This window comes from Oncorhynchus keta, chromosome 22 (assembly GCF_023373465.1).
Source record: "Oncorhynchus keta strain PuntledgeMale-10-30-2019 chromosome 22, Oket_V2, whole genome shotgun sequence".
In the NCBI taxonomy this organism is placed as follows: domain Eukaryota; kingdom Metazoa; phylum Chordata; class Actinopteri; order Salmoniformes; family Salmonidae; genus Oncorhynchus; species Oncorhynchus keta.
This window is the reverse complement of record NC_068442.1, coordinates 44590043-44607235: the sequence shown is the minus strand read 5'-3', so window position 1 is coordinate 44607235 and position 17193 is coordinate 44590043. Positions and strand designations below refer to the sequence as shown.

At 44.9% G+C, this 17193-nt stretch overlaps 1 protein-coding gene across 7 annotated transcripts; it reads right to left on the bottom strand.

The window, feature by feature from the left end:
• Window positions 1-282: 282 nt before the first annotated feature.
• Window positions 283-16510, bottom strand: tab3 (TGF-beta activated kinase 1 (MAP3K7) binding protein 3). Of its 7 annotated transcripts, none has more exons than XM_052475317.1 (8): window positions 16438-16510; window positions 14683-14728; window positions 14356-14528; window positions 8958-10230; window positions 7295-7455; window positions 1831-1924; window positions 1629-1712; window positions 283-1119 (listed from the first exon to the last, which is right to left on the bottom strand). In XM_052475317.1, the coding sequence occupies exons 3-8, from the start codon at window positions 14455-14457 to the stop codon at window positions 968-970; spliced, it is 1866 nt and encodes a 621-aa protein (XP_052331277.1). In that variant the 5' UTR covers window positions 14458-14528; window positions 14683-14728; window positions 16438-16510; the 3' UTR covers window positions 283-967. The 7 variants fall into 7 exon arrangements, with proteins under 7 accessions (XP_052331277.1, XP_052331276.1, XP_052331278.1 ...); XM_052475316.1 differs by lacking the exon at window positions 16438-16510 and adding an exon at window positions 16145-16406; XM_052475318.1 differs by lacking the exon at window positions 16438-16510 and adding an exon at window positions 15950-16123.
• Between the last annotated feature and the right edge of the window lie 683 nt (window positions 16511-17193).

The following is a 17193-nucleotide window of genomic DNA, read 5'->3' as shown; positions in this document are numbered from 1 at the left end:
ACTTGTGAAAATGATAATGCCCTCAAACCTTTCTGCCAATTAAAACGAGTTCAGCTTTCCCCTCTACTCAGACCAATCCTAGATAGCACTTGCAAAATTGCGGTTTCTTTTGACCATTTAAATGTAAAAACAAAATCACAATAAGGTACTTCAATTGTTACCCAGAAATGATTTGATATTAAGCTAAAAACAGCTATATTGGACCATTAAACTAAAATGCCACAAACAGGAAATAGAAGAAAAAACAAGACTACAGGAAATATTCCAGGTGTAAAGCAACAGTCACATAGAATCAGCTCCTTTATTAAGTACAGCAACTTGAGGCATTTGCACAGGAAAATGGACATCTTTTTAACACGGAATACAGTGTTGGGCATAATATGCATACAAGTACCAGGACTATATTCATATGCAAGTCTCTTTAGTGTTCTTCATTTGATGAAAGGAGGAGCTCTTGGTACAGAGCTGATACAGTGTATAATCTACTTTAGGATGAGTTCACCAGACCCTTTCTTTTAGCCATTGCATTGTCCCACTGTCAGAGTGCAGCCCTGGCCATTTGTAGAGGAATGTCCCACTGTAAGAAGCGCCTGCGTTCGTCCACGGGGTTTGGGAATGGGCTCAGTCGTGTAAACAGGGCAGTCATTCATTCTGCAACGGAATGTTCACTCTGTAAACCACGCCTCCTCTTCCTGCGTATTTTAAAAACAACGCTCCAGTAGTTGTAGCCACACCCACTGACAGCTAGTCCCTCCTTTTTAGGTTGCCATGAGAACAGTCTCCTGCTATCCTCTCCTGTAAAAATGCTTTCCTCCAATGGAAGCAAGGGTCAAAGTGCAGGGGGGAGGGTTATCACACAAAGCCATGGGCAGGGACCAATTGGAGGAGGAGTTTACAGGGATGGAGGAAGTAAGGGTGGGGGGGGTGACTACTATCCGGGATAGGGCTGGAGTGGGCTGGGCAAGGTTCAGGTGTAGCGCGGCATCTCACACTGTTCACAGCGGTTGAGTGCAGGGTGGTTGAGGAAGGTGCATTCTTCACAGCTCCACTGGGCTCCCTCAAAGTCCTCGTCCCTCTGAGGGGGCCCGGCAGCTACAGGCTTGGCTTTCCGCTCCACCTCTGGGAGAAAGACAAGAGTCTTAGCATCACACAGACAAACACAGCATATAAAACAGTCTTAGCGTCACAGATAAACACAGCATATATAGTCTTAGTAAAACAAATTGTATAAACAATAAAGAAGTGGACACTCCACTGTTTTGGTAAAACGCTGAAGGATAGGGCTGAAGAAAATGTAAAACACTCAAATTCATAGAAAGGGCTATGGATGCAAGGACTGACCATCCATGATACCAACATTAGTTTGAACCATGTTTTGAGGTTATGCAGGGTTTGTCTACAATTATGTAAAAGAAGGAGCTTACATGTTGGGTTCTGACAGGGTACGACAGCTGAACTAAGCTCATGAAGCATTTATATAGGTTCTATTCTTCAATAATTTAATTTGGTATATATCATTAATTGAAAAGGATAAAAATAAAATGGATGTATCAATTGCAGATTGCCCCTTTAAGTAAAGTGTTACCAATGTTAACAATGGTACGATAGGTGGACAACATGGTTCTCACCTTTCCTTCCTGGCTTGGGTGGTACCACCGGACCGGTCTGTATGTTCTTATAAAAGTTGTTCTCGGCTTTCGGATCAAACTTCCCTGTGGAAATGATACAATTAGTACAGCATTGGTAGTTTGACTCCTGAATGGGTGCTCCTGTACACTGCATCTTCAAAAGCCTGTTTGTGTGTGTGTGTGTGTGTGTGTGTATATACACCTCTAGACTGCAGCAGATCCGTCTCCTTCAGGGTGCAGTCGATATCAATCTGAAGCTGTCTGTTCAGACTGCGTAATCGGGTCATCTCTTCAGGCTGGAACAGGCAAACACCAGTGAATTGGGTGAGAGATGAGATACAAAAATAGAGATAACAGAAGGTTTCCCACCAAATCTAATACTCTGCAAAGACTTACAAATACCTATCTATGTGATAAGAATCAGATCAAAGCTGTTTTGCATGCACATATAAGGGTAACCGCCAAAATAAAGGAAACACCATCAAGTGTCTTAATAGGGCGTTGAGCCAGAACAGCTGCAATGCACCTTGGCTCAAATTCTACAAGTGTCTGGAACTCTATTGGTGGAGATGACACCATTCTTCCATCACTTGGTGTTTTGTTGATGGTGGTGGAAAACGCTGTCCAGAATTTCCATTAAGTGTTCAATTGGGTTGGGATCTGGTGTCTAAGACGGCCATGGCATAGGGTTTACATTGTTTTCATGCTCATCAAACCATTCAGGGACCACTCGTGCCCTGTGGATGGGGCCATTGTCATCCTGAGGGCATAGTCATGGTAGCCAAAATAAATGGCCATCCCAGAATTGTTTATACATGACCTTAAGCACGATGGGACATTCATTGCTTAATTAACTCTAGAACCACACCTGTGTGGAAGCACCTGCTTTAAATATACTTCACATCACTCATTTACTCAAGTGTTTCCATTATCTTGGCTATTACCTGTACTTTTACAGTATATGGTTATTTACACTGAACAAAAATATAAAAACACAACATGCAAAAATTTCAAAGATTTTACTGAGTTCCAGTTTATTTAAGGAAATCAGTCAATTGAAATAAATAAATAAATTAGGCCCTAATCTATGTGTATCTCATGACTGGGAATACAGATATGCATCTATTGGTCACAGATACCTTTAAAATAAGCTGTGGATCAGAACACCAGTCAGTATCTGGTGTGAACATTATTTGTCTCATGCAGCGCAACACATCCCCGTCATATAGAATTGATCAGGCTGTTGATTGTGGCCTGTGGAATGTTGTCCCACTCCTCTTCAATGGATGTGCAAACTTGCTGGATATTGGCGGGAACTGGAAAATGCTGACATACACATTGATCCAGAGCATCCCAAACATGCTCTACGGGTGACATGTCAGTGAGTATGCAGGCCATGGAAGAACTGGGTCATTTTCAGCTTCCAGGAATTGTGTACAGATCCTTGCAACATGGGGCTATGCATTATCACGCTGAAACATGAGGTGATGACGGTGGATGAATGGCACGTCAATGGGCCTCAGGATCTCGTCAAGGTATCTCTGTGCATTCAAGTTGCCATCAATAAAATGCTAATTGTGTTCATTGTCTGTAGCTTATGCCTGCCCAGTGGTGGAAAAAGTACCCAATTGTCATACTTGAGTAACAGTAAGGATCATTTAATAGAAAATGACTCAAGTAAAAGTGAAACTCACCCTGTAAAATACTACTTGAGTAAAAGCCTAAAAAGTATTTGGTTTTAAATATACTTAATTAAGTATCAAAAGTATAAAAAAAATCATTCCTTATATTAAGCAAATCAAATGGCCTCATTTTCATGTTTTAAAAATGTAAGGATAGCCAGGGGCACACAACATTAAGACATAATTTACAAGCAAAACATGTGATTAGTGAGTCCGCCAGATCAGAGGTAGTAGGGATGACCAGGGATTTTCTCTTATTTAAGGGTTTCTTTATTTTTTTAAACTATTTTCTACATTGTAGAATAATAGTGAAGACATCAGAACTATGAAATAACACATGGAAGGTCTAGTGATTGTGAAGGCCGGGTCATCTGACGCAGCACTCAATCACTCTTCTTGATCAAATAGCCCTTCTACAGCCTGGAGGTGTGTTGGGTCCTGTTGAAAAACAAATGATAGTCCCACTAAGCGCAAATCAGATGGGATGGCGTATCGCTGCAGAATGCTGTGGTAGCCATGCTGGTTAAGTGTGCCTGGAATTCTAAATAAATCACTGACAGTGTCACGAGCAAAGCACCATCACACCTCCTCCTCCATGCTTCACAGTGGAAACCACTTATGCAGAGATCATCCATTCACCTACTCTGTGTCTCATAAAGACACAGCGGTTTGAACCAAAAATCTCCAATTTGGACTCATCACATCAAAGGACAGATTTCCACCGGTCTAATTTCCATTGCTCAGGTTTCTTGGCCCAAGCAAGTCTCTTCTTCTTATTGGTGTCCTTTAGTAGTGGTTTCTTTGCAGCAATTCGACCATGAAGGCCTGATTCACACAGTCTCCTCTGAACAGTTGATGTTGAGATGTATCTGTTACTTGATGTCCAAATAATTTATTTGGGCTGAAATTTCTGAGGCTAATTAACTTTATCTTCTGGAGCAGAGGTAACTCTGGGTCTTCCTTTCCTGTGGCGGTTCTCATGAAATCCAGGTTCATTTTAAGACCTTCATGTCTTAAAGTAATGATGGACTGTAATTTCTATTTGCTTATTTGACCTGTTCTTGCCATAATATGGACTTGGTTTTTTACCAAATAGGGCTTCTTCTGTATACCACGCCTACCTTGTCACAACACAACGCAATAAGAAGGAAAGAAATTCCACAAATTAACAAGGCACACCTGTTAATTGAAATGCATTCCAGGTGACTACCTCGAAGCTGGTTGAGAGAATGCCAAGAGTGTGCAAAGCTGCCATCAAGACAAAGGGTGGCTACTTTGAAGAATCTCAAATATATTTGGATTCGGATAACACTTTTTTGGTTACTACATAATTCCATGTGTTATTTCATAGTTTTGATGTCTTCAATATTATTCTACAATGTAGAAAATAGTAAAGATAAAGAAAAACCCTTGAATGAGTAGGTGTTTTGACTGGTACTGTAGCTGTGCAGCAAGGCTCCCCATCCAACCTGACAGAACTTGAGAGCATCTGCAGAGAAGAATGGGAGAAACTAACCAAATACAGGTGTGCCAAGCTTGTAGCTTCATACCCAAGAAGACTCAAGGCTGTAATCGCTGCCAAAGGTGCTTCAACAAAGTACTGAATAAAGGGTCTGAATACTTATGTAAAATGTATTATTTTCTAAATGTTTTAAATATACTTTCCGAATGCGCTGTAAATCTCTTTCTTGACTTCTCAAGTTATACCATTTTCGTTCCTTTAAATAATTTCTGTCCGCAACAACATCTAAGGCTGCTGAGATATTTAAAAAAAAATAGTATACTTTCCGTTTTCACACCATTCTGATTTTTTATTTATTTATTTCACCTTTATTTAACCAGGTAGGCTAGTTGAGAACAAGTTCTCATTTGCAACTGCGACCTGGCCAAGATAAAGCATAGCAGTGTGAACAGACAACACAGAGTTAGCACATGGAGTAAACAATAAACAAGTCAATAACACAGAAAAAAAAGGGGAGTCTATATACATTGTGTGCAAAAGGCATGAGGAGGTAGGCGAATAATTACAATTTTGCAGATTAACACTGGAGTGATAAATGATCAGATGGTCATGTACAGGTAGAGACATTGGTGTGCAAAAGAGCAGAAAAGTAAATAAATAAAAACAGTATGGAGAATGAGGTAGGTAAAAATGGGTGGGCTATTTACCGATAGACTATGTACAGCTGCAGCGATCGGTTAGCTGCTCAGATAGCAGATGTTTGAAGTTGGTGAGGGAGATAAGTCTCCAACTTCAGCGATTTTTGCAATTCGTTCCAGTCACAGGCACCAGAGAACTGGAACGAAAGGCGGCCAAATGAGGTGTTGGCTTTAGGGATGATCAGTGAGATGCACCTGCTGGAGCGCGTGCTACGGATGGGTGTTGCCATCGTGACCAGTGAACTGAGATAAGGCGGAGCTTTACCTAGCATGGACTTGTAGATGACCTGGAGCCAGTGGGTCTGGCGACGAATATGTAGCGAGGGCCAGCCAATTAGAGCATACAAGTCGCAGTGGTGGGTGGTATAAGGTGCTTTAGTGACAAAACGGATGGCACTGTGATAAACTGCATCCAGTTTGCTGAGTAGAGTGTTGGAAGCAATTTTGTAGATGACACCGCCGAAGTCGAGGATCGGTTGGATAGTCAGTTTTACTAGGGTAAGTTTGGCGGCGTGAGTGAAGGAGGCTTTGTTGCGCAATAGAAAGCCGACTCTTGATTTGATTTTCGATTGGAGATGTTTGATATGAGTCTGGAAGGAGAGTTTACATTCTAGCCAGACACCTAGGTACTTATAGATGTCCACATATTCAAGGTCGGAACCATCCAGGGTGGTGATGCTAGTCAGGCGTGCGGGTGCAGGCAGCGAATGGTTGAAAAGCATGCATTTGGTTTTACTAGCGTTTAAGAGCAGTTGGAGGACACGGAAGGAGTGCTGTATGGCATTGAAGTTAGATAGCACAGTGTCCAAGGACGGGCCGGAAGTATATAGAATGATGTCGTCTGCGTAGAGGTGGATCAGGGAATCGCCCGCAGCAAGAGCAACATCATTGATATACACAGAGAAAAGAGTCGGCCCGAGAATTGAACCCTGTGGCACCCCCATAGAGACTGCCAGAGGACCGGACAGCATGCCCTCCGATTTGACACACTGAACTCTGTCTGCAAAGTAATTGGTGAACCAGGCAAGGCAGTCATCCAAAAAACCGAGGCTACTGAGTCTGCCGATAAGAATATGGTGATTGACAGAGTCGAAAGCCTTGGCAAGGTCGGTGAAGACGGCTGCACAGTACTGTCTTTTATCGATGGCGGTTATGATATCGTTTAGTACCGGTTATGATATCGTTTAGTACCTTGAGCGTGGCTGAGGTGCACCCGTGACCGGCTCGGAAACCAGATTGCACAGCGGAGAAGGCACGGTGGGATTCGAGATGGTCAGTGACCTGTTTGTTGACTTGGCTTTCGAAGACCTTAGATAGGCAGGGCAGGATGGATATCAGTTTTTGTTGTTTATAAATTAGCCAAAATGTCTTAAAAACCTGTTTTTGTTTTGTCATTATGGGGCATTGTGTGTAGATTGACGAGGGAATAAAAAAAATATTTAAAAAACATTACTATTAGGCTATAACCTAACAAAATATGGGGAAAGTAAAGGGGTCGGAATACTTTCCGAAGGCACTATATGTCTGTAGCTAGTGAGTGTGTGTGCGCCATTGCATTCAAAGGTATGTGTGAGCACACACACATGCCACGTTACGTACTGTCTTCAAAAGGTGTGTGTGTTCGTGTGTGTGATCACCGTGTGTGCCTATGCCTTTACACTTCACAGTTGTGTGTTCGTGTGTGTGATCACCGTGTGTGCCTATGCCTTTACACTTCACAGTTGTGTGTTCGTGTGTGTGATCACCGTGTGTGCCTATGCCTTTACACTTCACAGTTGTGTGTTCGTGTGTGTGCACGCCACGTTATGTCCCTTCACATCTTACCCGGGGGATGAGGCTGCTGCTGTTGACTCGTCTGAAGCGTCTCTGGAGGGCGTCGTACTCCATGTCGTTGACATCTGCCTTCAGCTGCTCCACTTTCTTCCTCTCCATGAGCAGCTCCTTCAGTAGACGCTCCATCCGGGCCCTCTGGTGCAGCAGGAGAGCTGGGGGAAACAGTGGAACACAGCGCTTCAGATGGGACGAGGGAATACACAGGTGGATGTGCAGGAATGGTTCTGTGCACAGATGAACAAACGCAAACGAGCAAGCACACCAAATACATACACACAGGAACACACCATCACGTAAATACTATAGAGTCCTGTATCGGTTCGGATAACCACAGTTCCCCGCAATAAATATATATTTAAATTTAGTATTTTATCAGCTGGCGGGTCTGAATGGGGGGGGTCTGAATACCCCAGGGAAGGGGTCTGAATGCACTGAACGTATGTAAATTCTTTAATTTCACACCCATATATACACTACCGGTCAAAAGCTTGCTTTATTTTTTACTATGTTCTACATTGTCGAATAGTGAAGACATCAAAACTATGAAATAACACAAATGGAATCATTTAGTAACCTCCCCCCAAAAAAGTCAAATAATTCTAAATATATTTTATATTTGAGATTCTTCAAATAGCCACCCTTTGCCTTGATGAGTGCTTTGAGATATTATATATATTTTTTTAAATGGATGAATTTATTCATACCATTTCCTCCTTCCACAAGATTATAGTCCACTCCAGACACAAATCTAGGGTTGCTACCAATGCCGGCTGGTAGTTCGTTCTATCGGTTCAATTGCCAGAGAAGCGACCAGTCGTTCAGTCTTTTTGTTCTGTATCTATGGATGCGACCCAGTTCTAAATGTTCCATTGCCATACTGGCTGGCAACGTTCTTATCCCTTGCTTGCTAGCCAGCCAACTGCGGCTAAGTTACAGTCATGTCAAACCGTGCAGACAAAATAACAACAGTAGCTGCATTTGTTTAAGCTGTTTTCTAGTGACATTTATTTGGATACATCCATAACAATGAACTAATGATGCAATTTCACCAGGCATAGAACATGTGCTCTCTCATCAGGAATCTGTTGTTTGAGAGCTAGCCAACAACACAGCTAACACAACAATCACTTCAAACTGAAGCTGGAAAGACTGCAAACTAGCTGCACTTCATTTCGTTTGACCTGTTTTCTATTGATATATACAAAGAACTATCTGTAAAAATTATGCAGATTCATGATTTCAGCCTGCTGAGAAAAGCTGCCCACCTGTCTGTCTCATCCCGACTCCCAACACGTTCATAATTATGGGACAGCTGGAGATCGAATTTGAATAAGGAAACAATGTTAGTCTAAAAGAAATGGGAGATCATGTCTAGATGCTTTTTATGGAGGATATCAAGTTTATAAATTGCCTGACTGGGCTGATGAGACAGAGGATTGCACAGTCAGATGAAACAGAGTAAACAGGCATTTTAACGTCATAGATTTAGCCTGAGGTATCTTGTGGAATAGACACTGGCTGGGAATGTGGTTTTAACCAATAAACATTTAGGATTAGACCCACCCATTGTATAAACAGCAAATAAGCGCACTGATAAACACACAAATGCGCACGCACACACACACACTCTTATCCATCCATAAGCCATGCCTACCCTGGGTGTAAGCGTAGTCATCGGAGCCTGAGCTGGACCGGCGGGGCATGCGGTTGGCGATGTGGCTGGCGATGTTACCAGGCAGAGCTGAGATGGGCAGGATAGGCGCCGGGGCCAGCGCATGGTGCTCCCCCTGGTCCACCATGTTGAGCAGAGACTCAGGAGGGGAGGACACGGGAGGGGAGCCTGAGGGGGGCCTCTGCTGGGCCTGGCCTGGGGACACTTTGATCTTAAAGGTGTAGCCCGCCTGGCTGCCCGGCTGGGGCGAGGAGGCAGGTCTGGGCCGCGTGGGGCCCTGGTGCAGGTAGACCCCAGGGTGGAATGCGGCGGGGCCCCCGCCACTAAGGCCTCGCTGGGGTGAGCTGGGTGAGGGGCTTGTGGCCATGTAGAGCGTCTGGCCCGGGGGACAGTGGACGGGGGAGTTGCTGCGGGGCCGTGTGCCCTCCAAGGTGATCTCGATCTGGTTCTTCAGGGAGCTCTTGGGCAGGTAGGGCCGGTAGATGGGCTGCTGCTGTTGGTGGTGCTGGTGGTAGGGCATGCTGGCCAGGGTGGGAGGGCTGATTGGCAAGAAGACATGGGTCTGCTGGTGCTGGGGGTGGGGCTGGTGCTGGTGCTGGTGTTGGACTTGGTGCTGTACCTGCTGTTGCGGTTGCACTTGGTGGGGCTGGTGCTGGGGTGAGCTATAGGGGGACTGGTAGCTGGGAGTGGCGTAGGGCGAGGGCTGATACACAGGCTGCCCGGGCGAAGGCCAAGGAGAGGGCTGGGGGCTCTGGGAGGGGGAGGGACGGAGGTAGAGGGCATTGCCGCCACTGTTGCCATAGTGACCGACGGGGATATGCAGGGCCTGGGGGGCATTGGGAAGGTTCTGGGAGAGGGTGACCGTGATGGGGTTCATGGTGTAGCGGGGAACGGGGGAGTAGGTAGGGGACATGCCCTGCATGGGAGGAGGGGTGGGGGTGCTGGCTGAGCGCCCCCCGTGCTCCTTCATGAAGAAGGGGTTGTACCCCGGCGAGGGTGCCATGGTGGCGGGGGCCGAGAGGGGTTCCTGGAAGCCAGCCCGCGGAAGCTCGATGTGACCGTCGCTGGAGCTGTGCACCAGGGAGCGCCCACCCCCGTTGGACTTGCCCGCCTCCGGGGGGGGGTAGCCCAACTGGATGTGCAGCATGTGGTTCCGGCTCAGGCGAACCTCCTCCGGACTGTGGAACTCCCCATAGAGGTATCTGTTACTCTCCTGAGCCAGTAGGCGGCAGCATATATCCAGGTTGTTGTTGTTCTGGAAGAGAGGAAACAGCAGACAGGAAAACAGCAAGCTCAGTGATGGAGGCCAGACTGGAATTCTATAGCGGTCACTGCTCTCTGTCTATTAACTGTAGAAAACAGGGGGTCACTAACCCTGACTAAATCATCGATCAAACCCCACAAACAGCTGTCAATATTCAACTTCATGTGTAACAGCATACAGGAACTTCAACAAGAAAATTAGTGTATCTATGCTTCCAAAATGGCACCTTAACATTTTGTGTAGACTGAGCATGCGTGAGCACCATTGCGCAAATGTTGATTTTGCACATCCACACCAGACGCGATCCAGACACACAGGTTGAAATGTCAAAACGAACTCTGAACCAACTAAACACAGCAAAAAAAAAAGAAATGTCCCTTTTCAGGACCCTTTCTTTCAAAGAAAATTTGTAAAAATCCAAATAACTTCACAGATGTTCATTGTAAAGGGTTTAAACACTGTTTCCCATGCTTGTTCAATGAACCATAAACAATTAATGAACATGCACCTGTGGAACGGTCGTTAAGACACTAACAGGCTGAGGGCTAAAAGGGCTAAAATAGAAGTTATATTTCTGACGCAGATCGCGCTGCAAGTCCTGCCTCTCCCATCGCCTCATTGGTTTATAGAAGTAGGTACCCACGTGTCATCTCCTCATTGGTTATACCCACGTGGGTGACTGAAAGACGAACGAGGTCGGTGGCGGTAATGCACCTAATTTATGAAAGTTGCCAATCGCAATATAAGTTCAAGAGAAGAAAAAACCTAGGAGGAGAGAATACTAGAAACGATTCGGTTAACCGTTTGTGGATTAATAGTAGAGGACCTTGTGCATTTCAGGTAAAATAACAACTTAATGTTTATATCCCAGGAAAGATTAGCTAGCAACAGCAAGCTAGCTAAATAGGACAAATTAGCTAGCAAGTGCAGTGTCTCCTGACCCCTCCTGTCTCAGCCTCCAGTATTTATGCTGCAGTAGTTTATGTGTCGGGGGGCTAGGGTCAGTTTGTTATATCTGGAGTACTTCTCCTGTCCTATTCGGTGTCCTGTGTGAATCTAAGTGTGCGTTCTCTAATTCTCTCCTCTCTTTCGGAGGACCTGAGCCCTAGGACCATGCCCCAGGACTACCTGACATGATGACTCCTTGCTGTCCCCAGTCCACCTGGCCATGCTGCTGCTCCAGTTTCAACTGGCCTGGGCCCTAGGACCATGTCCCAGGACTACCTGACATGATGACTCCTTGCTGTCCCCAGTCCACCTGGCCATGCTGCTGCTCCAGTTTCAACTGTTCTGCCTTACTATTATTCAACCATGCTGGTCATTTATGAACATTTGAACATCTTGGCCACGTTCTGTTATAATCTCCACCCGGCACAGCCAGAAGAGGACTGGCCACCCCACATATGCTCTCTCTAATTCTCTCTTTCTTTCTCTGTCTCGGAGGACCTGAGCCCTAGGACCGTGCCCCAGGACTACCTGACATGATGGCTCCTTGTCCCCAGTCCACCTGACTGTGCTGCTGCTCCAGTTTAAACTGTTCTGACTTATTATTATTCGACCATGCTGGTCATTTATGAACATTTGAACATCTTGGTCATGTTCTGTTATAATCTCTACCCGGCACAGCCAGAAGAGGACTGGCCACCCCACATAGCCCGGTTCCTCTCTAGGTTTCTTCCTAGGTTTTGGCCTTTCTAGGGAGTTTTTCCTAGCCACCGTGCTTTTACACCTGCATTGTTTGCTGTTTGGGGTTTTAGGCTGGGTTTCTGTACAGCACTTTGAGATATCAGCTGATGTACGAAGGGCTATATAAATAAATTTGATTTGATTTGATTTAGCTAGCTAAATTGCCATAAAGGGTTAATGCTCTTCGACTTGTCCCCGAATTAATGTAATTGTTTCAGAGTTTGTTTTGATATTTTAACCTGTGTCGTGTCGTGATCGCGTTTGGTGTGGCGAGACAAAATAAATGTATGCATGATGGAGCACGCGCGCAGCCAGTTTGGGTTCTGTTTAACAGCTTACAGACAGTTGGCAATTAAGGTCACAGTTATGAAAACTTAGGACACTAAAAAGAGGCCTTTCTACAGACTGAAAAACTAAAAAAGAAAGATGCCCTGGGTCCCTGTTCATCTGCGTGAATGTGCCTTAGGCATGCTGCAAGGAGGCATGAGGACTGCAGATGTGGCCAGGGCAATAAATTGCAATGTCCGTACTGTGAGACACCTAAGACATCACTACAGGGAGACCGGACGGACAGCTGATCATCCTCGCAGTAGCAGACCACGTGTAACAACACCTACACAGGATTGGTACATCCGAACATCACACTTGCGGGACAGGTACAGGATGGCAACAACAACTGCCCGAGTTACACCAGGAACGCACAATCCCTCCATCAGTGCTCAGACTGTCCGCAATAGGCTGAGAGAGGCTGGACTGAGGGCTTGTAGGCCTGCTGTAAGGCAGGTCCTCACCAGACATCACCGGCAACAACACCGCCTATAGGCACAAACCCACAGTCGCTGAACAAGACAGGACAGGCAAAAAGTGCTCTTCACTGACGAGTCGCGGTTTTGTCTCACAAGGGGTGATGGTCGGATTCGCGTTCATCATCGAAGGAATGAGCGTTACACCAAGGCCTGTACTCTGGAGCGGGATCGATTTGGAGGTAGAGGGTCCCTCATGGTCTGGGGCGGTGTGTCACAGCATCTTTGGACTGAACTTGTCATTGCAGGCAATCTCAACACTGTGCGTTACAGAGAAGACATCCTCCTCCCTCATGTGGTACCCTTCCTGCAGGCTCATCCTGACATGACCCTCCAGCATGACAATGCCACCAGCCATACTGCTCGTTCTGTGCATGATTCACTGCAAGACAGGAATGTCAGTGTTCTGCCATGGCCAGTAAAGAGCCCGGATCTTAATCCCATTGAGCACGTCTGGGACCTGTTGGATCGGAGGGTGAGGGCTAGGGCCATTCCCCCTAGAAATGTCCAGGAACTTGCAAGTGCCTTGGTGGAAGAGTGTGGTAACATCTCACAGCAAGAACTGGCAAATCTGGTGCAGTCCATGAGGAACAGATGCACTGCAGTACTTAATGCAGCTGGTGGCCACAACAGAAACTGGACTGTTAATTTTGATTTTGACCCCCCTTTTTTCAAGGATACATTATTCCATTTCTGTTAGTCACATGTCTGTGGAACTTGTTCAGTTTATGTCTATGTTTGTGTTGTTGAATCTTGCTATGTTCATACAAATATTTACACATGTTGAGTTTGCTGAAAATAAACATTGAGAGGACGCTTATTTTTTGCTGAGTTTATATTCATTTGGGGACAGGTCGAAAACACATGAAACATTCACGAACATGCTGTTGCTATCTAATTTGTTCTGGGATATAAACATTGGGTTGTTAAATGCACACCGTCCATTTTTCCTTGGATCTTTGTAGAATTTTTACCCATTTCATGGCACACAAAATAGTGTGTTCTCTAGTCATACATTTAATCCACAGCAAAAAGATAGAAGGGGAAACTAATAGTTTCTAGTAGGGGCCATAGTTAGCCTAGTGGTTAGAGGACCAGTAACCGAAAGGTTGCGAGATCGAATCCCCGATCTGACAAGGTAAAAATATGTTGTTTTGCCCCTGAACAAGGCAGTTAACCAACTGCTCCTAGGCCATCATTGTAAATAAAAATGTGTTCTTAACTGACTTGCCTGGTTAAATAATATTTTTTTTAAAATAAAATAGCAATCTCTCCTCTATCAGTAGTCTTCTTCTTCTGACTGTAAGTTGGCAACCAAATTTAAGGTGCATTACCACCACCAACTGGACTGGAGTGTGGACCCCAGTTCATCTTTCAATCACCCACATGGGTAAATGCTCTTAAAAACCAATGAGGAGATGGGAGAGGCGGGACTTTAGCGCCTGACTACGCAGTTTAGATTAAATTATTGAATAAAATGTATTTTGCAGAGTGGTCTGCATGTAATTCCCTATGCAGTACACTACTTTTGACCAGGGCCTATATGGCTCTGGTCAAAAGTAACACAATTGGGTGCCATTTGGGACGTAAGGTATGTGCTCATAGCTGTCTGGCTGCTGTATCCTACCTGCAGAAGGCACTGGGACACTACTCCCTCTGGGATCTCGGGGAAGCGCTGCTTGAGGTCCTGCAGGACGTGATAGTCTAGCGGAGGGCCTCCCTGCGCCATCCTGAGCTCACAGAGAGTCACTGACCCCACAGCCGTAAATGCTGCTGCTGCACCTGTGCTTCTCTCATCCCCTACACACACACACACAGTCAGTGTCATCATGGAAAGCTTGCATCAATCTCCAATCATTATCGTGTCACATCAGCCCATCCACACAGACAGCATTAAAAGTCTGTCTCCAAATCAGTACTTTAAATAGAAGCACTAATCAGTCATTGAGCTTACATTCGAAAGGAAGGAGGCTTTTTGGCAGCTTTGTTCAGCGGCTCCTCTGCAACAATAACAACAATTAGGCAACATGTTACACACAGGTATCGGCCCTAAAGACCAGACGGACAAACCGAAATTACGATAAAGCAGCAAAGATAGTTTAACCGGGCTAAAACTGGTCGAGAAACCCTATCGGGACAATTCACATAACAGGCGGATTTGGCTGTAACAGAAGCATGGCATGGATCTATCTGTCTCTTGTTGTTTGTTTAGTCATCTCACTGCACCAAGCAACGACCTGAAATCCAAGACAGCTAACATGACAATGTTGGCAAGTGTTACCTAACGTTAGCTAGCTCATACTGAACACTAACGTGGTAACTAGCAAAGGGTTAGAATAATCGACAACATTTAAGCCATCTAGCTAGCTGACTCACGTGAAAGCCTTAGCTACCTACCGTACTGTAAGCTAGCCAATTTAGTGGTTTTTGATAAACTCGTTATATATGAACAATCATTATGCGCATTGATGATGGCTACGAGTAACTAACTAGCAACCATAAAGTATCGAGCTAAAGAGTAACGTTAGCTAGCTAACGTAAGATAGAGGCCAACTTTCTTTTTAAGGGGGTATGCTGACCATAAAAGCACACAACAACAAGCACGCTGACATAGAAGCTAGCTAATAACGTTAGCCAGATAGCTGGCTACGGTTCCTTTCTTTATATATTAAATAATTAGCTACTGTACAGATAGATTTAAGCTAACTACAGAAGTGATATGGCTACCATTAGCATTCTAGCTGACTATTACATCGAAACCAAGTCAAGGCGGACACCATAGCTTGCTAGGCTACTTCGACTTACCATGAGCTTACTCACTCTTGTCATGGACCATTATAACGTTTAAGAGAAAGCACGTAAATGTGATATTTTCCGAAAGTGGCAGACGAATATGTATTTCACTCTTGATGGATAAAGCGATTATGTAACATTCCAAGACAAGGCCGTCGTCAATACAACGTACGAAATTGCCTGTATCGCGAAAGATGTCACTCACAGTTTATCAAACCAGGAAGTTGTATTTTGCGCCCTTGTTCTTCGATGAGGTTTAACGGCGGTTGACATACAGTAAACGTTGCATTACCGCCATCAACTAGACTGGGGTGTAAATCCCCTTTACTTTGTAGTGGGGAAAAAATAAACAAATATCCTACCATCTAACCCCACACTCATTAATAACCCACTTCCCTATTCCACTATTTAAACATATCTAGTCCTACCTCAGGTCAACGGTCAGGAAGGACTGGACACCACCACTCAACACACCCTGTAAATCTTCTGACATCAAATCTCATACACCCAAATACTTCTCTGCCGTTACCACATCCTCTATTTTCTAACCATTGCTATGAACACTAAAAAGCCAATCTTACTGAAGCATATATCACTTGTTGGCCTATCACTCTACTACTCACACAAATCCTCACATGATCCTTTCCCCTTGACCCAGCTCCGGAAACACTTCTGATTGCTTCTTTCCCCAATATTACACATTCCTTTGTCTCATGCCCTTCTGCACACTTCTCACACCTAGGAACCTCCCTCCTACACACTGCTGCCACATGCCCATAAGCTTGACACCTGTAACAACGTAATGGATTCGGCACAAAATCTTGTACGGGATAACTGAAATATCCTAACATCAATTTCTCTGGCAGACTCAACATCAAAACTCAAAAGAACAGTTCTGTTTCACCACACATGCCACCTTGTCTGCGTCGCACCAAACGATGAGCATCACAAACACCGGAAATCTTCCCATTTAGTTGGCCCACTTTCACATTTACCGCTACCCCAATAATCACTCCTTTCAATGACGCCCTTTTATTGAGAGCAAAACAAGTCACAGTTCTTCTCCCCATTTGTGTGGTGCAAAGCGCCTGCTCCCTCTGACCAATAGAAACACAAACAATTATCACAAGATCACTTTGGGTTACCTTCACAGATTCCAGAGCTCCCAACTCAATTTTCACCCACCCTGAACCCACCACATATGGATCAGCCAAAAGGCAAGGGTCCACTTTCTCAAAACATTTCTCTCCTACCCTCACAAACTCATCTTTATCCTGACCATCGATGCAAGCCCTGAGCTCCGAGAACTTCACCACGCCTGCCACCTCTGATAATTTGCCCACCTTCACTTACATTTTGCCTCCAGACCTTGGTCCAGCATATGGCTCACTCTGCTTACACTTTCCACCACTCTTCTTCGACAAACCATCTACCCTTTTCAATTTACACACAATACCCCATAATGACGACGCAAAACCAGGTTTAATTTTTTTTGTGCAAATTTATAAAAAATTCTAAACATAAATACTTTATTTACATAAGTATTCAGACCCTTTGCTATGAGACTCGAAATTGAGCTCAACTTCCTCCTGTTCCCATTGATCAGCCTTCTACAACAGATCTGGGGAAGGGCACCAAAATATTTCTGCAGAATTGAAGGTCCTCAAGAACA